This window comes from Etheostoma spectabile, chromosome 12, assembly GCF_008692095.1.
Source record: "Etheostoma spectabile isolate EspeVRDwgs_2016 chromosome 12, UIUC_Espe_1.0, whole genome shotgun sequence".
NCBI classification, from domain to species: Eukaryota; Metazoa; Chordata; class Actinopteri; order Perciformes; family Percidae; genus Etheostoma; species Etheostoma spectabile.
The window spans coordinates 16,242,400-16,267,573 of NC_045744.1; the positions used below are offsets into that span (position 1 = coordinate 16,242,400).

Here is a 25,174-nt window from a genome sequence, read left to right on the forward strand (position 1 = left end):
CACAGGTTTAATCAACCTGAATAGAAAAAAAGGCTGCTTTCCATTTAAGTCTTTGTTCCAAGGCCCGGCTTATGTGAATACCAGTTCAATGGGACATAGACAATGATGCAGGAGGTAAGACTTATAAAGCCAACTGTCATATTTGCTAACTGACCCTTTGTTCCAGTAGAACTACATGGCACCACCTACAGCCAGTTGTGAAATTTGCAAAATTACACAGCTCCCTGTTCCGATGCCCCAATAAGGGCTATGGGGGGGGGGGGGGGGGGGGGGGGATGTCTAACTGCATGTCAATCACTGCACGCAATCGTCAGTGTAGGACTACTTATCCAGTGTGCAGTTATTAGGCCTTATCATACAATACATCATTGCAGCTACTGTGCGCAATTTCTTCATATAATAAAATCAGAGTTTATTAAACAAGGTTTATCAAATATATTCTTTATTAAATTGTATAGGTTACATATGTGAATAAACACTAACATCACAACAAGTATAGAAAAAAGATACACATAACAAGTATAGCGACATTAAGAGCTCAGCATGTTGGTGAATCTCTTCTTGGGTAGAGGCAAAACCAGGATGAGTCCAGCTTCACTGACTGGAAAGGAAGGAGTTTGAGTTAGACTCAACAGCAGAAAACAATGCTGTACACTAAAAGCCTGTTTTATCAGGCCCTGGAGTTAGGACGATCTGCTTTTCAGCACTTGTTCTAAGCTTTAAATGGTTAAAGCAGCATTAAATACAATTGGGGCCAGGTTGGCGCCGTGACCATGTCAGCCAACACTGCGTCTCTTACTTCTTGACTTCCGTACTGTCAGCGTGTCCATTAGTGTCTCCGTTGGCTTTGTGAGCACCGTTAGTCTGTCCATCATTCTGCTTCACCTTCTTAACACCCTCCTTCACCGGACTCTCCTCTGGTTTCCTCTGTAATTTAGACAGGTTCACTCAAATTAGACAATACTGCTGTGCAAAAGATCTGTGCAAATCATTTTCCTAATTTTTAGATTCCAACAAGACATCAAGGCTCCCTGACCTTCTTCCTGACCAGGTGGGAGATGTTAGAGACTGGAGCTGTGGAGGCGTGTTCATTGGTAGAGCTGACCTCGTTGGTTGACGTGCTGTCAATCTAGGTAGAGGACAGACCGCTTCACGTCAGTACTTAAAGAGTGAAAAATAATTAAGCCAATCAAATCACTCATGTATAGGCAATACAATAATATTCCTACATACACACAATCACCAGTATGAATAGTTTCTTCAGTATTCCCTTCAGATGTTACCTTTGAGCTGGATGAGGAGGGCCCATTGTGCACAGCTGAGCCAGGGAATGCAGAGGAAGTAGAGCCTCCGTCCTGACAGGTACATTCAATTAGAGTTAGAATCAAACCTTTATACAGTTGCTCTTGTTTGTTTAACCTGAGAATCTCAAATGAGGTCTAAAGTTTGGGTTGAATACATCATGTGTGCATCTTCTATACAGAACAGGATGGCAAAAAAAAAAAAACAAGGCCCAGTGATTCCCTCCATGGGGCTGACACATGTTAGACTCCTGCACTAAGGCTGATGACACATGACAGCCCAGAGCCAAGTTCCTGTACAGCACCAGTTGAGACCCCTGGTGTAAAGGCTGTCAGCCACAGCAGAGTGTAATAAAACAGGGGCTCTTTACCAATATTACCCACTACATTTGCCTCCCATTATTTTGTGGCCATATTATGTATGCAAATTCGGCTAACTAATCCCACAATGCAATTTTGCGCATTTGATAGATGTGAAAACAAAACGATTTGTAAATGTCCAAAAGGCCTCTAGTAATTGTTATGTAGTGACATCACAAACCATGCCTCTTTACATTGTAAAGAAAGCATGATCCTTAACTCACCAGTGCCCCCTTTAGACCCTCTGTGGCGTCCTCCACCTTGTCCTGGATCTCTGGCAGCAGAGCCTTCAGCTCCTCCATCTCCTTCCTCTCCTCTGGCAGCGCCTCGGGGCCCTCGGCCTTGTCCAGCAGCTCCTGCAGTTTGTCTGCCAGACACGGTGGGAATGTTGGCATTCAAACATGTCTGCTGCTACATTGAAAATGTGGAAGCCATCCCTGCTTACCCAGCCTGCTCCTAATGACAGAGATGGAGCTCTTCAGCTCCTCGATGGCCTGGCTGTACTGGAGATCCAAGCTGTAGGTCAGACCTAGCTGGTAGTGAGTCTCAGCAAGCAGACGGCTGTCTGAGTCCAGGTGCTTCACCTGCAACTTCAGACACTCCTGGAAATCCTCTAACGCCTGTGTGTAATTTCCTGGAAGAGAGAGGCAGCAGCTAAAGGAATCTCTCAACAAGGAAACAACGTTTCAGGAGGAAAACCGGTTTGAGACATTTTGCTAAGTTACTACACAGTCTGAAGGCAGCATTTAGGGTCCAAACAAAAACGTTTGTGGATTACTCTTAAATATAATTTAGTGTGGTAGAAATCCATAATATGTAGGATTTAATATGCATGTTCTAGCTAAGAACATGACTATCCCTGTACAATTTCAGACAGTGGTCAATATAGTGAATGTTCCTCTCAATGTTCATAAAAACTGCTTGTTTTGTGCATCCAGCAGTTGTTGAATTTACAGCGATATAAAGAGAAAAGCAGCAAATCGTCACGTGATGCTAGAACCAGAAGATGGTTGGCATTTTTCGGTCAATAAATTTTTTTTTCAGCCCTACAAAAATCAACCGACTCCAGGTGTTACAACAATGAAGTGCGCAAAGCTGGAGACTGATTTGTTAGTACCTGATTCAGAAGAAACTTCACCCAGTTTCAAGTGAGTCTGGGCTGCCATGAGTTGATCCTCCTTAGCCTCTTTCCTTTTTTTTTTAAATAAAAAAGGAAAACCAGTGACCATCAAATTTAGATCCTCCCAATAATGGCTCAGTACACAGCCAGCGTTGCCATTACCTTTTATAGATGACTTTAGCTACTTCCAACATCTCCCAGGCGAGCTGCAGGTTTCCCACCTCCTCCTCCTCCTCGTCACTGTCCTGAAAGAAAAAAAAAAAACGACTTCAATCACACGTTCAGCCGAGCCCTTTTGAGGTGTACTTGAGCCAATTGGGTCAAGTACCTTCTCAGCAGCGCTATCTTCTTGCTCTTCTGCATCACCCTCCATTTCTACATCACAGTCTTCCTTCTCCTCCTCCTCACCACCATCTGAAACATCAGTGTTTGGATAAATTAGGCAACATATTTCAACCATCTGAAAGCTATTTGCAATAAAGATCTGTAGAATTCTGTTGAACAGAAAAAAAAAAAAAAGGAAAAGTCACCTTCTGTTTTCTCTTCCTTATCTCCCGATTCTTTCTGGGCTTCCTTGCCGTTTTCTACCTTGTCTTTACTTTCATTAACCCCGCTTTTTTCCTCATCTTTTTTACTATTCTGTTGCTCATCACAACCCTCGGCCTTCTCCCCCTCGCCTCCGGCCTTCTCCCCCTCGCCTCCGGCCTTCTCCCCCTCGCCTCCGGCCTTCTCCCCCTCGCCTCCGGCCTTTTTCGCTTCAACCTTGTCCAAGTCCTCATTTTTTTTCTCGGCCATGGCGTCGTACACCTGAACTCTCAGCTCATCTCTGGTCTTTTCTGTTGAAGTTAGAGGACAGTTAGGATGAGCTGTACAAACAGCTTCCATCATAAGAAGAAGGAAAAGGTCATAAGAAGCCAAAAAAGATGAAAATGACCGTGTTTTTTTTTTTTTTAATGTTACATTATTCCCTCACCATCAATGTTTTCTGTGCTGTCAACGTTGGAGTCCTTGGGTTTTTCTTCATCCTCCTCCGGTACTCCTTCCAGAGCATTACCTAGGACAGAGTTCTCCATCCTACAACAAAGATGTCAGTTAGGTCTGCATTTCAAGAAGTTTCTTAAATTTAAAAAAAATAGACACACATAGCTAGCACAAGCCTAAAGTAGGCTATATTCCTATTCTAAAAACAATTGACTAAAGACTGATGAGTTTACCGTGCCAAATCCAGCAGCGCTTTACCACACCAGAAGAAAGCCTCTCCACACTCGTCTGCGGTGTCTCCATACTTTTTAGCTCTGACAAAAGAAAAATTAAGATGTAATGTCAGATTTACAAATCAGTATAAAAGCAGACATGGAAAACACTGAGGCATAATGTTCTCCTTCAGTTGTGTAATACACCTTTAACTTCCATTACAAACAGCAGGAAATGCTCAGAGTTCTGTAGTTACGGTTACAAGCATGGATGTAACAAGACTTTCATACAAGTTAGTGAGTATACAGGCTTAATATATAGAATGACTATTTTTAAGAGTGGTTCATATGTAAGACTTGACTTCACCATGATATATTTATACAACTTTGCATCCTGCTAGGATAAGACCTGCTGAACAGCTACCCTCTCCTGGTTACGAATTTTCTCCCCAAATTAATCTGCACATCTGTGAAAAAAAAAAAAAAAAAAAAAAAAAAAAAAAAAAAAAAAAAAATCAACCTGCAAATGCAAACACCTATGTGCCTAATTATTTTAATTTTAAAAAGTTTTCACTTACTCCGCTCCATTTTAAGGATTAATATTGAGGCTTGACATACCTTGTGTTCGTTATTGTCCACATTTTCATGTTCATACAAGCTTTAAGAAAAGCTACATTCAAATGTAAGCGTGTCGCCGCACTGCTGACTATTATCTGGTTGTTTAAAGTATTTGAAAGCACTTTAGCTGCAGCGGTTTGCTGCTTCAGTAGATACTGTTGTCTGATAACTATATAACTAACTCACAGCATGCCGCAGGCCTCCTGCAGGGCGTTCACTGCCTCCACCACCTTCCCCATCACCAGGTACTTCTTGCCCGTGCCGATTAGTTTGTTGGCCTCCTCCATGTTAGCTAAAACTGGACACAAAGAAAACGACTTATCAACTTGACTCAACAAACCAAAAGTCGTACCCAAACACAAGTTGGGCCGGTAAACATGTATTCTGTGTAAAAGCACTGCAAGTCTTCCAGTGACAAATTACATACCTTGTCCGAGAAATGACGACTGAAAGGGTGATTTGTGTCTTAGGTCGTCCCTGCAACTTAGGCTGACTGCTCCATTGTTTCAATTTGGCGCGAAATATTGTTGCTCTTTCCGCTCAATTTCCGGGTTCATAAACCAGCGCGGGATCATTCTTAAAGGCACAGAGCAAATGTAGCCCATGACAAGATGACAGCGAGTGCTCCAACTGCATGGACCCTATACTCTTTGCTGCTGCTGCTGCTGCTGCTGCCTACTACTACTACTACAACTAGTACTGTTTTTATGGAGTCCCAGAGTGTTCAACATTAAATAAATATGACATTTTAAAATACTCATATCATTTGAATACGAAAAAATACGGTATAATCTAACAAAAGGTGGGATAATTCTTAAAGGCACAGAGCAAATGTAGACCATGACAAGGTGATGTCATGTTCTTCCACGGATTGTATAATCTTTGCTACTAATAATAACAATAATAATACATTTTATTTAAAGGCGCCTTTCTTGGCACTCAAGGACACCGCACAAGGAATTCATATATTAAAAACAGCAAAACAAATACTATATAGCAAAACAAAACAAATAGTATACAACAGCAAAACAAATACTATACAGCAAAACAAATACTATACAACTGCAAAACAAATACTATACAGCAAAACAAATACTATACAACTGCACAACAAATACTATACAGCAAAACAAATACTATACAACTGCAAAACAAATACTATACAGCAAAACAAATACTATACAACTGCAAAACAAATACTATACAACACACTGTTGGGTTTAGGGGGGCGGTAGACAGCAGCAATGATGGTTGGAGTGGGACCAGACAACTTGCAGATTCAGAGGAGCTGGAGACAGGGACAGACACCGGCGAGACTTTCAATTTAGCAATAATCTACCACGAGACCTCCTCCCCAGCCAGAGCCACGGGGTTGACCGATGTAAACAAATCCAAAATGTAAATCCAAGATGTAAACAAATCCAAATACTACTACTGCAATAGCTACTTCTACTACTACTACTACTATGGAAATGCAGAGATCAAGTAAATATGTAAATATGTAATATGTAAATATGACATTGTGAAATAATCACATAATGAAGAAAAAATACAGTATAATGCAACAAAAAGTGAGATAATCAATGCATGTTTAAAAAATCTGCCGGTTACAATGACATTATTTCATTCTGCTTTTTTCAAGATAAACGTTTGTTAGAGTTAATTTATTTTCATTCCAGTGTTTTTCAAAATGCATTTATTTTTGTTTGTCAGTTAAATTAGCCATTGTTATGTCATGAATGGGCAGATCTGCAATAATCTCTGTTATTGTAAAATAAGTAGTAATCTGGTGTGTGTGTGTGTGTGGGTGTGTGTGTGTGTGTGTGTGTGTGTGTGTGTGTGTGTGTGGTGTGTGTGTGTGTGTGTGTGTCTGTAACCGCTGTAAAAAAAAAAACATATGTATATATATATATAATCTATATATATATAGATATATATATAGATAGATAGATAGATAGATACAGTACAGGCCAAAAGTTTGGAACTACCTTCTGATTCACTGCGGCATCACAACCATGAATGAACACATGTGGACTTATGTACTTAACAAAAAAGTGTGAAATAACTGAAAACATGTCTTATATTCTTCAATATTTTGAAGAATATATTTCTTCAAAGTAGCCACCCTTTGCTTTTTTGATAGTGCTGCAAACTCTTGGTGTTCTCTCAATGAGCTTCATGAGGTAGTCACCTGAAATGGTTTTTACTTCACAGGTGTGCCTTGTCAGGGTTAATTAGTGGAATTTCTTGCCTTATTAATAGAGTTGGGACCATCAGTTGTGTTGTGCAGAAGTCAGGTTGATACACAGCCAACAGCCCTATGGGACAACTGTTAGAAATCATAAATGGCAAGAATCAATCAGCTAAGTAAAGAGAAACAAGTTACTTTAAGAAATGACGGTCAGTCAGTCCAGAAAATTGTGAAAACTTTGAATGTGTCCAAAAGTGCAGTCGCAAAAACCATCAAGCACTACAACGAAACTGGCTCACATGAGGACCGCCCCAGGAAAGGAAGACCTAGAGTCACCTCTGCTGCTGCAGAAAATCACAAGTTAACAGCAGCTCAGATTAGAGACCAGATGAATACCACACAGAGTTCTAGCAGACACGACACATCTCCAGAACTGTTAAGAGGAGATTGTGTGAATCAGGCCTTCATGGTCAAATAGCAGCTAGGAAACCACTGCTAAGGAGAGGCAACAAGCGGAAGAGATTTGTTTGGGCCAAGAAACACAAGGAATAAACATTAGACAAGTGGAAATCTGGGCTTTGGTCCGATGAGTCCAAGTTGGAGATCTTTGGTTCCAACCGCTGTGTCTTTGTGCGACGGAGAAAAGGTGACCGGATGGATTCTACATGCCTGGTTCCCACCGTAAAGCATGGAGGAGGAGGTGTGATGGTGTGGGGGTGCTTTGCTGGTGACACTGTCGGGGATTTACTCCAAACTAAAGGCATACTGAACCAGCATGGCTACCACAGCATCCTGCAGCGACATGCCATCCCATCCGGTTTGCGTTTAGTTGGACCATCATTTGTTTTTCAACAAGACAATGACCCCAAACACACCTCCAGGCTGTGTAAGGGCTATTTGACCAATAAGGAGAGTGATGGAGTACTGCGCCTCCACAGTCACCGGACCTGAACCCAATCGAGATGGTTTGGAGAGAGCTGGACCCCAGAGTGAAGGCAAAAGGGCCGACAAGTGCTGAGCATCTCTGGGAACTCCTTCATGACTGTTGGGAAACCATTTCAGGTGACTACCTCTTGCTCATCAATAGAATGACAAGAGTGTGCAAAGCAGTAATCAGAGCAAAGGGTGGCTACTTTACTTAACTAGAATATAAGACATGTTTTCAGTTATTTCACACTTTTTTGTTAAGTACATAATTCAATGTGTGTTTAGTCGTAGTTTTGATGCCTTCAGTGATAACCTACAATGTAAATAGTCATGTAAAAAAAGAAAACGCATTGAATGAGAAGGTGTGTCCAAACTTTTGTCTTATACCATACATATAAATGTACAGTATATATGAAGCCACATACTAAGTGCTGCTGTCATGTCCTTCTGTGTGAAGGACAGGGATTGCCCCGCTCTCCTCATAAGCTCCTCCTGCTGGCTCCACTCCACTCCCTGCCTCCCTCGTCTAGACAAGTCTGGACCTGGCATCCAATCAACCTCACACTGAGATAATCCCACTTATCCCTCCTCAGACTGTCATAATTAAAGACAACAACTATAATTGCACAGTAAAATCTACCAAGACAACACACCAAAGCTCATTTAACTCACATTTATTTCAATCAGAAGTCGTTTGAGTGGAAAGATTCTTGGGGGAATTCATTTTAGGTGACAGCTATATTGCAGAAGACTGAAGGTAAAGAGAACAGGAGTAATGTTTATCTTTAAAGGTTCAACCACTCTCTTGTTTGTCTGTTAAATATATAGTTAGCAGCCAGTTAGCTTATTTTAGACTGGAAACATGGCCAGCCAGTTTGGCTCTGTCCTAAGGTAACAAAATGTGTACAACTTAAACAATGAAGTTATAATGTGTTTGAACTTTAAATTTAAATGCTCATAGGCGAGTTTTGTTACCTTTGGACTGAGCCAGGCTAGCTGTATGCCCCTCTTTCCTGTCCAAATGCTAAGCTAAGCTAACCAGCACATTTCCCAAAAGTGTCAAACTATTCATTTCATCCCATGACATCCCAAACAACACAAGTCATTTCAATGTGAGGACATTGTGAACTGGTCCAATTTTTTATTTTCTTGTTAAAATTAACATGTCCTCCAAACGTTTTAAAACACTTTGCAATATCCTTTAGGATCTGTTGCTTTCATTGGTTGAGTGTGTTAGAGCTGATAACCAATACACATTTTAATGAAAATCCCACAGAGCAGTGGTACACTACATACCATTGATCCATCAAAAACAATATGTGAAGCCTTTAAACATATTTGTATACCCCCACGTGTATGGACTTTAAACTGTAAATTATTTAAAAAGAGCACAGAACTGCATTTATTTACCAATATTTGATTGAAAGTACCAATACTTTGCAATAGTTTTCATCGGTTTAAAAGAAGTGTTTGGATTATTTGCACGGCTAAACATGACCAAAATGATGGGCCCTTCAAACATCCAGCTGCTATGGAGCCAGCAGTTGAGCAGATGCACTAATTATGGGTACATTGTGAAACAGGAGATGAACACAGGTCCACGTTTGATCACTAGCCCACCGCGGTGCTTCTAACAAGAGGTTATTGTGTGTCCCCTCTTATCTGGCCCTTGATGCGCTGCTCCTGGCAACAGCATGCAAAGACGTCGCTTGGTGACAGTGAAGAATGGAGGCACGTTGGAGGGGCTGTTAGCAGATAACAACCTCTTTCTGTCCATGTTATATAGACTCAGGTGAACTAATACAATGCAAGTTTATCTTGTCTACAAACGATGGTTAGAAGACAGACAGTATGCACAGTATACATGTGCAACTATTTTTATTTTTTTGATATTTGATTTGTGATAAAATTGTACTTTTGTGGTTAGGAATTTCTCAATAGGTCCACTCAGAGTGATAGAGAAGCTCCGGGTCCACTAAATCATATCTACTATCTAGCTAGTTTGACATAAAACTCAATGACAAAACTACAATGCAATTTGTGCCCACAGCATGTGGCACTGTGAAACCAGCTTCACTTCCCTTTCATTGGGTTTTCACTTTCAGGAGGGGTGTAATTGTCACACACAAAGCTTGTTGTTCACTATATTAGTGTTGGGTGTAAATTAGATATGGGAAATATGTACAGATCTTTGTAGTCAGCAGTCAGAGCTTTACACTTTTGTCCAACAATCTGAACTATACATTTAACCTTAAGTAAAAATTTGGGAATAGCAGAGATATAATTAATGGGGAAAATGCACATATTTTTTTACAAACTATAAATATATGTCTTGATTGATGATGAAATAATAGAAAATGTCTCACCCTGTCCTGTGGAGTCTCAGTGTGACATTAGGACTGTACAGCCAATCATTAAAGAGGACAGACAGATAGCGTATGACTTCACCAATCAACAGGGTACCACCTCCCGATCATTATTTACGTTAACAGAAGTTATGTCATTTTTGTAAAACCAGTACAAAAGCTGTGAAAGATAAACAGACAAACATACATTGATTGATTGATTGATATCTTTATTTCGAACATGCAAGAGAAAGTGTATAAAAATAATAATAAAAAGAAATACTAAAACAAAAAAATTGGAGAGAAACATAACAAACAAAGTATCCTTCTTTAACATCCCTCTATTACATGTGCGAAAAGGAGTAAGAAGAAGTAAAACTTATGTACTCCTCATACATTAAAAAAGCAAACAAATGATCTATATACTTATTATCTATAACAGACGATCTGATAATTTAAATCCCCTTTTCATTATAACTGCTGCCGGTGTAAACATTTACAGGAGTTGCTGTTCCTCAGCCTTGTCATGAAGTTAGCAGAGGTGAGGAGGAAATGAGAATGAAAAATGTCTTCTGCAGCCCACAGGATAAGTACAAGATGTTGCAACAGTGCACCGCCCACGCAGTAAATCCCACTGTAAATAAAAAAGAGCTTGGTGGTAAGTGACAATGCAGGAAACATGGAGGAACTGGCCAGCATGTGCAACAGTCCTACAGAGCTCAATGCAATGAAGAATGGGAAATGGTCTCTGTCTTTATAAAGTGTATTGAATTTGTTCTATGTGTTTCAAAAACAATGGTGCTATTGTTTGTATCTGTTTTGGGAAACTGCTGATTCGTTGAAATGAGTTCCTTTAGATTCCTCTGAAATGTCTAATGAAAATCTATTACAATGCAAAAATAATAACTTTAATGTTGACTGTGACCTTATTATCTTCTTTAAAGCCATGTCTGAGGGTCTCAGCCCTGGGCAGAAGTTAAAAAAATTGGAGTTGTCTGTTCCTTAAACTAAGAGGAAAAGACCAAATCAAAAAGGGGGGTTGGATGGAGTGATGGTGAATTTCCTGAACAGGGAAGTAAATCAGTAAATCATTGAAAAGGCACTAAGATGCTGCAACTGAGAGCCAAGGTTGCAGCAGCAATGTGAAAGTGTTGTTTAATGTCTGTCTGCTCATGATGACTACGTATAGCTGAGTCATATGATGAAACCTCATGACTGTAACCCCTGTGGCTGTGTACCTTGGATGAGGATACAAAACATAAAAAAAAAATACTTGTCCTTTTTTTAAAGTATTAATAGATTCAGTGTTTTTCATCACAACTGGCTGTAGAACTAATCTAGAAAGGGAAGGCTGTCCTATACATCTGACTAGTGAAGATGGATGAAATATAGAGGTCCCACATGGATTGGTCTGTTAGACTTGTAATAAGAATTTTTGTTATGTGAAGACTACATACACAAATGCCTCTTGTGGTTTCACAAGAAATAGCAACATGTTTTCACAGAAGTCATAAGGAAAATTGCAAAGTCATGCCGGTGTAGTGGAAGGTTGAAATTTGGGAACTGGACTGAAGTGAGCTGTAGTCACGTTCTGCGAAATGTACACGTCTTATCGCGAGAAGTAAACCGCGGTATAAATTCCTCAATCGAGCTTGCCAGCTCGTTCACTCTGCTCTTCTGGTTCTGTTGGTGCGGACCGGTCAAAGCTGAGGTAGGCCATGTGTTATAGAACACATTTAATTAGGCTGTTCTCGTGCTGTTTTAAAGCTTAAGTTTGTTATTCAAAGTGCTCATTTGTTCCGTTTATTTATTTATTTTCTACTCTACGAGTTTAGTTGCGGAGCTTTGGCTGAATTCACAGTTCAACAAGTGGGTTTTCACCAAATTATGATCTTCTTCATTTTGAAAAAAAGTATAGTAGCCTAGTAAGTAAGTTTTTATAAGTAGCCTAGATGTTATAAGAAAAAGGTGAATTTGTTGCTAGTTTGTTTTTGTTAAAGTTTCCACCGACAGAAACTAGGCTAATTTACCGATTCCTCTAAAATTTCAAATGGAAATGTCGTTTTTTTTGGTGCTTAAGTTGACGTTAACGTTAACTTGAGCTAATTTAGTGAAATCCTAAAAAGGCACTCGGGCTTTTTCAGTTTTTACCTAGACCATTGAACACAGGTGGGCAAGTTCATGAAAATGTTGACTACCAGGGATATGCATAAAGAAAAGAAAGAGATCCATTGTTTTGTAGATGTCCATATGCGGAAACACCTGTGAAATTAAACGGAGAAGTGGAAATGGTTCATTGGTTTTGGTTGTTGCCAGTTTAAGCACTCAGAGCTCTGAGGGGAACACAATGAATTCAACATTTTACCTAGATCCGATATTAATCAGTAGTTTCATATTTTAAGTTCATCAAAAATCTTTTGTCTTTTATCTCTTCATGCTGACATAGTAGCTCTATAGTAGACTACAGGGCTACTTCCATGTGACACTAATATATTATGATTATGATCGACAGAAAATTGTCAACCATTTAATAATCGATTGATCTTTTTATTTTTATTTTTTTTATTGAGAAAATTGTCTCTAATGTGAGGATTTGCTTTTTTCTCTTCATTTTCATATAATGGCAACTTAATGTTTTGGGTTTTTGGACTGCTGCTCAATTAAAACTTATAACTTCAGGATGTCACTTACTGTGGGCTCTGGATATATACATTTATTTATTCATTTTGTTAATTTTTTATTTCTTCGCAGTTGCAGTAAACAATACATCAACAGAGTCCCTTTCATTTTTCTATCCCACCCATCCCAGGGACCCTTACATCTTAATAACAGCTTAATAAACCCTGATCGGTTTTAGCTAACAGTCCTTACATATGGAAAAATAATAAACAAATAACTAAGATAAAATAATAATTGGAAATTTACATTTTTAACTGTTTTCAGACAAATTATATACAAATTTCTCAATTTAATCAGCAGATCAGAAAATTCCTCAAATTATTACTTGCAGCCCTAAATGGGACAATTTTTTTTCATTTTTTCTAGATAGAGGGAGATCAAATTGGAAGAAGGGCTCTGCTTTATTTATGATTCTACACCAAAGCAACAATGAACAGCTGTTTTTGTGAAGTGCTTGTTTAACACCTAAACCGTTTTCTTCTTCTGTTATCCAGTTAGACTGAAGATGGCGGCAGGCAAGGCTCAAATTGGAAAGCTGGCCCCAGACTTCACCGCTAAGGCGGTGATGCCAGACGGACAGTTCAACGACCTGAAGCTGTCCGACTACAGAGGTATACCTCCGCCTGTGTCTCATCCTCTGTTGAGTGGAGGACATGCTTTGATGCCGCTCTCTCCTGGAGTCTGATTCACTGCTTTGTGATTCCACAATATATTGAATAGACATTCATTTACACTACTAAAGGCCGTAGGATCATTGTCGCATTTGAAATGCAATAGCCTTATTTGTTGTCTTTCCCTTTTTGGTGCAGGGAAATATGTTATCTTTTTCTTCTATCCACTGGATTTTACCTTTGTGTGTCCAACTGAGATCATCGCTTTCAGTGACGCAGCCGAAGACTTCAGGAAGATCGGCTGTGAGATCATCGCCGCCTCTGTTGACTCACACTTCTCCCATTTTGCATGGTATTTAAAAGCTTTTTCTTTTACAGTGATTGTGTATGGATTCATTCTTGCAAAATCCTCACTATCTCCTTTTGGTTTTTATGTTCTCAAAGGACCAACACACCACGAAAGCAGGGCGGTCTGGGTGCCATGAAGATTCCCCTAGTATCTGACACACGGCGCACCATCTCCACAGACTATGGTGTCCTAAAGGAGGATGAGGGCATCGCCTACAGGTGGGTTTAACAATGTGGAGTTTTAGTGTGCTGCGATAAAGATTAGAAACCATAAAGCCAGTGTTAGTTGCTGTTGCAACCTGAGGGTGATGGCACACTTTTCTTTACATACATATACATACACTACATATTATTAAAAGAACAGTTGACCACAAAATCAAAAGTACACATTTTTCCTCTTACTCATAATGGTATCAAACTAGATTGTTTGGGGTTTGCCCAGTGTTGGAGAGATCATCACAAGCCGAGTGCCATCTAGTTCATTTATTTTTAAAGTGCTCATATTATGCTCCTTTTCATTTTCAGAAAACATCATAGTTTTGTTGTACTGCACATTGCTGCAGCTCCTCTTTTCCCCCTGTGTGTTGAGCTCTCTGTTTTAGCTACAGAGTGAGGCATCTCACTTCTGTACCATCTTTTGTTCAGTCAGTTAGTACAGCTAGCTAGTCAGGCTGATGAGGTAGTCGGCTCTGTCGATTTTGACCAGCTCACCAGGAGACTGAAGGTAGGATACATTCAGAAACCCATATCTCACCCAAAACAGCATGGATGTTTTTTTTTTTTTTCAAGTTTGACTGCGTGTGGAAGCACCAGAGACACAAAATAACACATCCCATAATGTGGACATGTTAAGAGAAGGCAGACATCTCAATGGTATCTGTACGGTACCACTGTGCAACTCACACCAAAACAATCCAGATTAATTAATTCCACAGGTAAAAGGAAAAATATGTATATTTGATTTTGGGGTGAACTGTCCCTATTTTTTTTTCTTTTTTTGATAAATGCGCTACCCTAAAGATGTTTCATGCATCGAGTAGGAGAACATAGACTCTTCTGCCTTCACGTACTGCACCTTTTTGGGTCTGGAGTCTTCAGAGACTCAAGAACTGCTCTTTCTGTCCTTCAGGGGTCTGTTCATCATTGATGACAAGGGCATCCTGAGACAGATCACCATCAACGACCTCCCAGTTGGACGCTCTGTTGACGAGACTTTGCGTTTGGTCCAAGCCTTTCAGTTCACTGACAAGCACGGAGAAGGTAAGCGGCCTACCTACTGCTGTGACATAGTGCATGTTTGGCACCTTAAAGTATGTGATGAATTTTGCTGTGTCCTGTAGCATAGGACTTTTTTAGTTTATTCATCTTTTCTGTTACTAAAGAACTTCAAGATTGCTTTAAATGTGATATAATTACACTCACCTTTCTCCCCATGACCCAATTATGGTTATATCGATAATTTATACTTCTTACATTATTTGAGTTAAGTTGGCTGTTGGGAAAAGAAATTCTGACATATTTGTCAGACAGGGCAAAGACCATAAAGGCTTATTCACATTCAATGGTGGATAGTCTTATTAGTGCTTAGGTTCATATGAGCTTTATAACAGGTTTAAACATGATTGTAAACTTAAAGGAAGGCAATAAATTAAGCATGGTCTAACACAAAGAAACTTTACATTATGCAACCAAACGTTCAATGCATTTCACTGGCTTAAAACCATGGCTATAGAGGTTGTATACTGTGTGTCATACTGGCACAAGACTCATTACAGGCTTATCTTTTCAGTCTGCCCAGCTGGCTGGAAACCAGGAAATGACACCATCAAGCCTGACGTCCAGAAGAGCAAAGACTTCTTCTCCAAGCAGTAATAAACCCAAACCCAGAGTCTGCAGCCTGCTGTAGGAGATTTCATTTAGAGATTACATTTCCAGGGAACAATATTTAAGTCAGCTGCTGTGCCTGTGGTTAGGAGACAGCTTTTGTAGTCAACATGATGCTTGTCTGTAGAGTGAATAGTGCACTTATGACCAACGTATGTCATTGTGTAATTATGTTGTGGTACTGTATGCTATTTTCACTGTCGGACTGAAATAAATGTCTGTTTGTTCTTTCATGTCATATACCTTGCTATTGTTAGATGCAAAGGACTATAAAAAATTTTTTTTTAAATGAAGCCTCAAGCACCTCTCTGAATTACGTAGGACTTTTTTTCATTTTTTTTTACATTGGTATCAAGTCATGTACATCTGAGTCTGACTCAACCATAGACCGTACATTATTGACGGTCTATGGACTCAACTGATGTACAGTACATAACGCGGACAAAGCCTGCCATTCTGATTGTCTGTCCCTCCTCTCTCGCTATCCGGAATTAACGCCACCGAGGATGGTTGTGATTGGTTTAAAAAAATAAAAGCCAAAGCGTTTTTTCATAGTTTTTTCCTTTTCCCCTAATGCCAGAATAGATACTAACTGAACATACATTAGTGGCGCATGTTTTCGCATCTGAGGAGTATCGACTGCACCATTTTCAAAATAACTGCGGGGGTTCTGGTATCAGATGACTAGTTGAAATGTGTTTTTAATAACTACATTTATTCACCATGTATATACAAATAACTTTTACTGTCAGTGATATGTCAGTAAGTCAATTATACTTTATCCCAAGGGATCTGTGATCTGTACCATTTGATATCTTCCCCCCCCCCTTCCCCCTCCTCTGATGGCGGTGCTGCCTGAAAATGAAAGGCCACACTTTATGGATTAAAGTGCGTAAAAAGACGTTATTTTCTAACGACAAGGTAATAATATGTATTATTCACTCAATCCACATGCTTACTTTATATAAAGGCCCATTAGCTAAATATCATTACCGTAATTTATGTACATGGCATGTAACTCATCATAGACGTACTTTTGGCGGGAAACACACTGATAGTGTCTTGTTTGAGCAATTTTATTGTCTGCGTAACTTTAGCTAGTTTAAGCTAGCTAGTCTTGGTATAGGCAACTAACGTTACACGGAGAAAAAAATATTTACATAATTCTGTGAGCAAAGGGGTCATTACTTAACTTTAACGTCTGCTGTATTGTCAGAAATTGAATATTCGTGTATATTCATCTTTTTATCTTAGTCAAATAATCATACCTCTGTAGCAGGAAAAAGAGAAAATGGCAGCCGGGAAGATGTGCATCAGGAAGAGCAAGGAGGAGACTGCTGAGGTTTGACCACAGCACATACTAGCAAACGATAATTAACGTTATCTTTTGATTTAACCAGTTTATTGATTTATAAATCCAAGTGTAACATTATTTTTTAAATCTGCTCTGGAGGACACTTAACGTAGACAATTGCGCCATCGTGTGGCCTTAAAGTTACAAGCAAAATGTGGCCCAAATGTTTTCTCATTTGATTCAACGTCTTTGTTTATCCAAAAGTGGACTGGATTATTCCTAAATGACTTGAAAACAAAGCAAGAATCCCTGGTGTTCGTCAAGAGGATGATGGCTGTGGCAGTCTCCTCCATCACCTACCTCAGAGGGATTTTTCCAGAGGATGCCTACAGATCCAGATATCTAGAAGGTGAACACAAATGACCGTAAATAGCCTAAAGGTTTTGGAAAATCAGGAACAATCATGCATGCACTTTATAGGAATAGACCTAACGTTATAGTAAAACTTGTTTCATTACAAAAGGCAGTGTCTTCTACATAGTTATTCCAGTTGTAATGGAAACCCATTATAAACTATATTTTAGACCTTTAGCAAACCCTCAAAGTAGAAGAAAACTTTTTGAAAAAGCCAAAGAAATGTACAGGGTAATTGACCAATGAAATAATGGTAATCATTGGTCTTTTTCAAAGAGTAATATATTCCATTTTTTTGCCATCTCGCCAGATTTGTGCATCAAAGTTTTGCGTGAAGACTGCAACACCCCTGGTGCCAGCAAAGTTGTGAAATGGTAATCATAACTTCCAGAATATACAGAAGTACTTTGCTTTGCTGACAACAGCAGCTAGCTCAAAACTAGATGTAGTAAATTCACAGTAATAATCAGCACTGGTGGCATTAGGTAATTCCCCATCTTAATTGATGTTTTCCTCCTGTTTAATCATGTATGCTCCAGGATGATGGGCTGCTTTGATGCATTAGAGAAGCAGTATGTAAGTTACACGCATCCATGACAACTTTGAATTTTAAATGTTTCATGTGGTCTGCCATTTTCATCAATACTACCACTATTCTTTTTTTATTATTGTTCATTGTTGTCCTCTTAACAGCTCCAGATTGTTTTCATTGGGGTATGTAAATTAAGTCGGTACAGCAAAATTTATAGTTAAGACATTGCTTACACAGAGAAAAAAAACCCAGAATAACTCTGTACATGTTATTGCAATCTAGGTGTACACCAATCCAGATGAACCTAATGTAAGTTCTCTCCTAAAATACTGAAATTATGTGTTAACATTATTAAGAGAAACAAACTGTTATTTTGCATATTTGGTCAAATCATAATTACAGTGTTAAGTCTGATTAGAAACATTTCTTCTCCTTTTGCAGTGCATTATTGAGTCATACCAGTTCAAATTCAAATACACTGAGAAGGGGCCAGAGATGGACATACTCAGGTTCGGATGGGCATTCTGTTTGCATTAATGTGTTGGATAAGGCCTCCATGTGTGATTGAATTGATGATGATATAACCTCCATGAAACCACAGGAACAATGATGTGGAGATGCAGGTGACATTGGAGGACACCAAGAGAGCCTCAGTGCTGCTCATCAGGAAGCTCTTCCTGCTTATGCAGAACCTGGATACCCTCCCCAACAATGTGTACCTCACCATGAAGCTCTACTATTATGATGATTGTATGACACATTAATGTCTCTGCCAAATAATCTAGTGTCATTTCTTGGTTTACATAGGTAAACATCTTTTTCTGCTCTTCTTTCATAGTCACCCCTGCTGACTACCAACCACCAGGCTTTAAGGAGGGCGAATGTGACAGCCTCTGGTTTGAAGGCATGGCTGTGCACTTCAAGGTGGGAGAGGTGCAGACAGCATTCCACACCTTGAGAGTGCGTGTGTCAGCAGAACAAGGCTGGCTGGAGAAGCTTCAAAAAGGAAACCACCTGACAGAAGCCAAGCAGGTTCCTCAGAGAAACTGTCCAGAGAGGGAAGTGATTAAGGTGAGTCCAGACAGAGGATTATTTAAGTACAGGATGTCAGCTTTATAGTCGTCTCTACGTAAGCAAGCGCAACATTCCCTCTTTCTTTGCTGCGGTCATTTTCTGGAAAAGTACTAAATCGAGCTTGGTTCTATTAAATCTTGTCAGTTCTCCTGTAACAAGGATTTTGCTTCAGTTGGTACAGTTTGCTGTAAGGTTATTATAATTGTAAACACCTGATTACAGGACCCTCGAACGAAAAGATACGGCGAAGAGGATCTGCCTTCTGAAGATGGTAAGTCTGTTCTGCTTCTGTACCAAAACTGTAAAATGAATCAAAATATTTATGCCGTTGACTTTCCTCCAAACAGAGTCTGCACAGTTCAAGAAACCAAAGAGACCCCTGGCAAAGGTATAGTTGTACTAGAGGCATGATTCTTTTTAGAGTCTGCCGGTTACAAAAAATACATGACACAATGCAAACTGGACAAGTGATTATCTTTTTTTTGTCTCTTAGAGAAAGGCAGCTGCCAAAAATCTGTCGAGGAAGAGAAGAATTTAGCCACAACGTTACACAAAACAAAAGCTTTGCTAGCAATGTAAACACAAAGGTTAACTATTTATTCATTTCAATGCCTTGTTAAACACTGTTTATTTTATTACATATGAAAATGTGTTTGACAGGTTCCATACATATTTGTCTCTAACCACAAGGCCAGATATTATGTTCATTTTTATTTATTTATATATATATAAATTCATTAAGACCTGAGATGTTCAAGGAGCTTCATTTTTTAATTATTCTGTATGTATAAAAATGTATTGCTCAAGAAATAAAGCTGGACTTGTAAAAACCTATAAATGTTATTCTGCACATGGACGAAGGAACATATTAAGCAAGAAACAGTGCAAATCAAACATCACAGTATGTGACTATATATATATATATATATATATATATATATATATATATATATATGAAAACAATCTTTAATTCAATACATTTGGCACGGATAAAAGTATTGACTTGGTATTACATTTATCTCACATTTCAGAACATGTTTTTTTAAAATGTCACGGCTCATTTTCAAGACAGGGTACCTTGGTCCAGGCTTGTTTTTCATCACTTTGAATACTAACGTTAGATGGTCTTTCCCTGAAGTGTTTTGGTCCAGACCGTCTGTTTTCAGTCTCCGGGTCACTGTCACAGCTCCACCTTCCTCTTGATGTGTGTGTGTCCTAGAACAGGCAGTCAACATCTCCCATCTCCACAAACACAGTCTTCAGCTGGGAGTAGTGTTCAACTGTCACTTGACCGTTCTCCCGCCCAATGCCTGGTGAATGTAGACATTAGAAGTTTACTTTCACTGATGGGACATATAAGGGTGTATAGGTTTAGGAAGTGCTCTCCAAAATGATTAGATTAGCTACTGATGTTGTAGTGCTGTGTATATGTAAGTACTGAATGTACACACACACAAACATTTGGCTCCTAGTGTGCATTCAAACAAACCGTCTGTACCTGACATTTTGAACCCTCCAAAAGGCACCTCCACAGGAGTGATGTTGTAGTTGTTAATGAAGCAGGAACCAGCTTTGAGGTGTCCCACTACACGATGGGCTCGCATCACATCCCTATAGAAACAAAAGTAACACATTCCTTTCCTAATCTAACCATTTTCATATTTTACTACTGGTTATTTTGCTGCTTTAAACTTGAAAGGTTGCCCTCAAAGTCTCACCACAAACTCACCTGGTGAAAACTCCTGCAGCCAGACCCATGGTGGTGTTATTAGCTCTATGCAGCACCTCTTCTTCTGTTTCAAAAGACAACACAGACATGACAGGACCAAAGATCTCCTCCTTCACACAGGTCATCTCATCCGTGCAGTCACCTATACAAGGAAAAAAACAAAGGACAAACACGTATGTGACCTCAAAGTCACCTATCTAAACTGTATTCAGATAATTTATGGTGTTAGCTAGAAGGATACATGCAAGTCTTACCCAATACACATGGAGTCATGTAGTATCCACCTCTGAGTTTGTGATCTGACGGGACAAAAGGTTCACCTCCACACAACACTGTAGCTCCCTAGAAACAGCACAATTTAGGTCTTAATTCAATCTACATTCAATTACCTTTTAGATTCCTGTACACCATCACAAATCTCATTACGCATTTGAAGATTCTTTTACACATTTACAAATCTGACTACATACAAGGGTTGTGATACAGTTATACAACTCTCCACACACATTTGCAAATAGTTTTTCTACAATAATCGCCCCATAACCTTACCTCTTTCTTTGCCTGATCAACAAATGATAGAACTTTTTCCAGGTGTGGCTGGTTGACCAGAGCTCCCATTCGGGTGCTCTCCAACAGTGGGTCTCCTATTTCGATCGCCTGTGTCCTCTTCACCACCTCCTCCACAAACTCAGGCAGAATATTCTTTTGAACAAAAACCCTCGTACCGTTGCTGCACACCTGTGATACATTAAATCAAATCAAATATGCCTCAGTGTGTACATTGGAGACAAGTAGATAATAGTATATGAAAACACAACATATAATATACACACTATTTACCTGGCCTTGAGACAAGAAGTTAGCCATGAGAGCTCCCCTGACAGCGTTCTCCAGATCGCTGTCCTGAAAGATGAGCAGAGGAGATTTCCCCCCAAGTTCCAGAGTCACAGGCTTCACCCCCTTGGATGCCATCTCCATGATCTGTCGGTCAAAGTCACATGGCAGAATATCCATTGATTTTTCTGGTTACATCGAGGATTAGGATGGAAGACAGACCTCAACATCTTTAACACTAAATCTACAAATCCTACATCTTGACACTTAAATTCCCAATTATAAGAGGTATGTACCAAGGTGTTTTACGATTGACTGTGGTGTTTTTGTTATTTAATGTTTCATAGTAATAACACCAAGAATGATGGTATGTGTAGAATTTTTAGGTCTACCATGTACATTATACTGACCTTCTTGCCTGTGGACACACTCCCAGTAAAGGACACCTTAGCGACGTCAGGATGGTGGCAGAGTAAGCTGCCAGTCTCCTGGCCACCCTGCACTACGTTGAGCAGGCCCTCTGGAGCTCCAGCCTCGGCATAGATCTCTGCCAGCATGACTGCAGTCACAGGCGTCACTGGTGATGGCTTGAACACCATGGAGTTGCCTGTTTTAGATGACAGACAAAACAGTGAGTGAGATTCATTGTTTGACTCATCTAGTCAACTAGAAATAACTCAGAGAGTATATCTACGTCAAGTCAGCACAATAGGACACAGACAGCAGCTGGGATTTTGGGGAAATATGTAAACTGAGAATTGTAGGGCTTGTTTATCAAAAATGTAAGATTTGTGCAAAGAAACAGACTCATGAGCGATGGGATGTGACCATTTAAGCTTATTATGTTGCTGTAGTGCCATCTATAAGTGAAACGGCATTCAGTTTTTTGGGATTGCTCAGGGTATGTTTAAGTGAGTGACTGGAAAAAATTGGCAGCCAATTGTAAAGCATATGAAAAAACAATATATATTCAATATCGCATGAACTAAATTTGATACAATTTGTTGGAGATGTTGGGGTGGACAGTCTGTTAAGGTTAAAACGGCCAAAGTCTAAACAGCCTTTTCCTTTAAAACAGATGCTAAATAACAAATAAACAAAGAAAGCTGCGGACAGAGTAAAATCATTTAGGTGTAGTAAAGGTGAGAATGTCTTCCCATACCACAGGCCAGGGCTGGAGCTGATTTCCAGGCAGCTATCTGAAAAGGATAATTCCAAGCACCGATGCCGACACAGACGCCCAGGGGCTCCCTGCGGGTGTAGGCAAAGGATCCCCCTGGCAACTGGATATGCTGGCCTTGACAATTGGAAGGCAGAAGTATTTTGTAAAACAGGTTCAAAATGGTGACATTTATAAGATTTTGGTTTAAAAAGGGCTGACAATTTAAATCTGGATAATGTATTGCATAAGGCCTTTCTTCTGTTAACACATGATCACAACACTAATCTAAACAATAACATTCACCAATATCTGATAATAAGCTAACGCGCCATCGTATGGATGGTTTTACCTCAAAACCTGGATGAATTAAAAAAACAAAACATGGATGACATAGATAGATCTTTAGTGAATCAGAATCAGAATCAGAAATACTTTATTGATCCCCGAAGGGAAACTCTGTGTTGTAGTTGCACAAATATTATAAATAGAGTAGAAATACAAGAAATAAAGAAATATAAGGAATTGGTACGGTATTTACATAAAGGAATGTTATTATACATTATTTACATAATTAACATAATTAACATAATTAAGGATTTGAAATTGATGTCTATCATGCCTGTATCAGTTATTGTATTTGCCTCCTGCCTCCAGACCCTTGGAAGTTGGGAAAACCTGTAACTAATGAGCAAGAGTTGTGTTGTACCAACCCGCCAGAGTGCAGGCCAGCCCTGCGTAGTACTCTATACACAGCCTGGCCGAGTCCACGTCCAGACGGGCCTCTGTGATGGACTTCCCATTGTTGACCACCTCCATTTCAGCAATGTTCTCTCTCCTGCTCTGTAAATGAAAGTCAGGGTAAGTGTAATACATTTTGTTAGTGTTACACAATATCTCAAGAGTATTTTTGTTGATGTTTGGATTACATTGAATGTATGATTTCAACTCAATAGATCTTAGTTATGAATGAAATAAGAGCAACAAAAAAGTGCAACAATGTTATGTGGTATTTGTGCCAATTTACATATTCCCAGTAGTAGTAGCAGCAGCAGCATTCAAATGAATTAAAAACAAACAAACTAAAAAAAACTCCAAAACACCTCTATGATATGAGCAGCTTCTATCATTATCCTTGCCCTCTCCATCCCAGACATTTTGCTCCAATGGCCAAAGGCCGACTTGGCAGACTCCACAGCCTCATCTACCTCCACAGCACCACATGGCTCCAAATGGCACAAGACTCGCCCTGCAAAGTCAAACATATGATGATGAGAACAGTTAAGTACACAGGTTAAAAATGTCACTTTTGTTTGTTCATTTAGTTTGTACAGGTTCAAAGTTAGTCATTGTTAAATAAAAAAGGCTAAAGGCTGTAGCACACTGAATGTAGAGTGGCATTTACACTCCAATCATTTTCCAATGATGGCCTTAGTGATGATAACATAAGTTCTTGAAGAGTGGGCTTAAGAACCCTGTTTCAAGCCTAAAATAAATAAATAAATTAATATATATAAAATAATAATATATATATATAAATATATATATAATTATATATATATAATATAAAATATATATCAATATATACGCACGCACACACACGTCCTACTTTGTACTGCAGTGTAGAAAGGAGCAATAATTGCTAGGATGTGGTCATATGTCTTGGTTCTGCTCCATTAAATCTGTTCAGGGACCATTAAACAGTTATCTAAAGAAAGTGGCCATGTGTGACTTTGAATATACTATACGTAAGGAGTGTGTTGCCGGAAAAAGAATTTGTGTACAGTACATTTGACTTTTCTTGGATAAGTACATGTCAATATGGAAATGTATCGTATATAAAACAACTAAAACGTATTCATAAAGTCAAGATAACGTAACAAAATACCTGATCTTGTTTTTCCAGGCCAGAGACTACCAGAGAGACATGACCAAAGTCCAGGTAGGAAAGAGTGTCAACAGACAACTTCATATCAAAGAATTGCGTGGCTTACCCGTTGCAGGTTCATAAACATTTTCCTTGTTGCATTTCTCTTTGCTCGTCCGTCTCCTCCCAGCCCAGAAGTTCAGCGGGACTGTGATGTCTACTGAGCCCGAGGAGATGCATCGTACCGCTGCCGCCAGAGGAGCAGCAGCAGGCCGCCGCTGGGTCGCAGCGAGCCTCTGGAGCATACTCAAAATGGTTTTGTTGCTCGAAGTTTGGACGATAACTGTAAAATATACACTGTGTGGGTTATCGTCATGCAACACTGTCTCTTCATTAGCTAAAGCAAACCCGACAACATTAAACGCAAACAGGAGTTTCACTCAACTTAACGTACAAGCTATCTTTACCTCGCTTCGTCATTTACGTTTTTTACTACTACCTTTAAGTCTCAGCAAACTTACTTATATGCTTCTTCTCACTGCCTTCGTATTTTAAGGTTAGCGTTGAGCAACTAGGAGGCGGGACAAATACGCTGCTAGGCACTGGCGTCTGGCAGCCATCAAACCGTAACAGACGATTGGTTGGTTTTACTGTCAATCAACAACAAAAAGATAAAATTAAGATAATGTATACA

General features: G+C 39.4%; 4 protein-coding genes across 13 annotated transcripts; 2 read left to right on the forward strand and 2 right to left on the reverse strand.

The window, feature by feature from the left end:
• Positions 1–424: 424 nt before the first annotated feature.
• Positions 425–23,267, reverse strand: LOC116699768 (histone-binding protein N1/N2). Of its 5 annotated transcripts, none has more exons than XM_032532502.1 (16): positions 23,258–23,267; positions 5,020–5,069; positions 4,779–4,889; positions 3,996–4,076; positions 3,755–3,855; positions 3,312–3,617; positions 3,239–3,241; positions 3,110–3,195; positions 2,944–3,026; positions 2,779–2,852; positions 2,107–2,295; positions 1,886–2,028; positions 1,284–1,355; positions 1,037–1,129; positions 800–927; positions 425–601 (listed from the first exon to the last, which is right to left on the reverse strand). In XM_032532502.1, the coding sequence occupies exons 3-16, from the start codon at positions 4,877–4,879 to the stop codon at positions 595–597; spliced, it is 1,467 nt and encodes a 488-aa protein (XP_032388393.1). In that variant the 5' UTR covers positions 4,880–4,889; positions 5,020–5,069; positions 23,258–23,267; the 3' UTR covers positions 425–594. The 5 variants fall into 5 exon arrangements, with proteins under 5 accessions (XP_032388393.1, XP_032388395.1, XP_032388394.1 ...); XM_032532504.1 differs by having other exon boundaries at positions 4,779–4,884; positions 23,258–23,266; XM_032532503.1 differs by lacking the exon at positions 23,258–23,267 and having other exon boundaries at positions 4,779–4,890; positions 5,020–5,135.
• prdx1 (peroxiredoxin 1) lies at positions 11,555–15,870 on the forward strand. The gene is made up of 6 exons (XM_032532515.1): positions 11,555–11,766; positions 13,229–13,345; positions 13,544–13,697; positions 13,790–13,912; positions 14,823–14,953; positions 15,483–15,870. The coding sequence occupies exons 2-6, from the start codon at positions 13,240–13,242 to the stop codon at positions 15,563–15,565; spliced, it is 597 nt and encodes a 198-aa protein (XP_032388406.1). The 5' UTR covers positions 11,555–11,766; positions 13,229–13,239; the 3' UTR covers positions 15,566–15,870.
• Positions 16,255–19,534, forward strand: zte38 (zebrafish testis-expressed 38). Of its 4 annotated transcripts, XM_032532511.1 has the most exons (13): positions 16,264–16,498; positions 16,854–16,919; positions 17,136–17,280; positions 17,596–17,659; positions 17,825–17,861; positions 17,979–17,999; positions 18,100–18,126; positions 18,259–18,326; positions 18,419–18,567; positions 18,656–18,888; positions 19,114–19,162; positions 19,239–19,279; positions 19,385–19,534. In XM_032532511.1, the coding sequence occupies exons 1-13, from the start codon at positions 16,439–16,441 to the stop codon at positions 19,427–19,429; spliced, it is 1,005 nt and encodes a 334-aa protein (XP_032388402.1). In that variant the 5' UTR covers positions 16,264–16,438; the 3' UTR covers positions 19,430–19,534. The 4 variants fall into 4 exon arrangements, with proteins under 4 accessions (XP_032388399.1, XP_032388402.1, XP_032388400.1 ...); XM_032532508.1 differs by having other exon boundaries at positions 16,255–16,498; positions 19,114–19,279; XM_032532509.1 differs by having other exon boundaries at positions 16,423–16,498; positions 16,857–16,919; positions 19,114–19,279.
• On the reverse strand, positions 19,723–25,114 carry aldh9a1b (aldehyde dehydrogenase 9 family, member A1b). Of its 3 annotated transcripts, none has more exons than XM_032532496.1 (12): positions 25,002–25,114; positions 24,608–24,823; positions 23,717–23,862; positions 23,327–23,456; positions 22,617–22,751; positions 21,865–22,061; positions 21,461–21,601; positions 21,170–21,358; positions 20,875–20,962; positions 20,621–20,762; positions 20,390–20,502; positions 19,723–20,201 (listed from the first exon to the last, which is right to left on the reverse strand). In XM_032532496.1, the coding sequence occupies exons 2-12, from the start codon at positions 24,783–24,785 to the stop codon at positions 20,107–20,109; spliced, it is 1,554 nt and encodes a 517-aa protein (XP_032388387.1). In that variant the 5' UTR covers positions 24,786–24,823; positions 25,002–25,114; the 3' UTR covers positions 19,723–20,106. The 3 variants fall into 3 exon arrangements, with proteins under 3 accessions (XP_032388387.1, XP_032388388.1, XP_032388386.1); XM_032532497.1 differs by having other exon boundaries at positions 25,006–25,024; XM_032532495.1 differs by lacking the exon at positions 25,002–25,114 and adding an exon at positions 24,948–24,992.
• Positions 25,115–25,174: the final 60 nt, after the last annotated feature.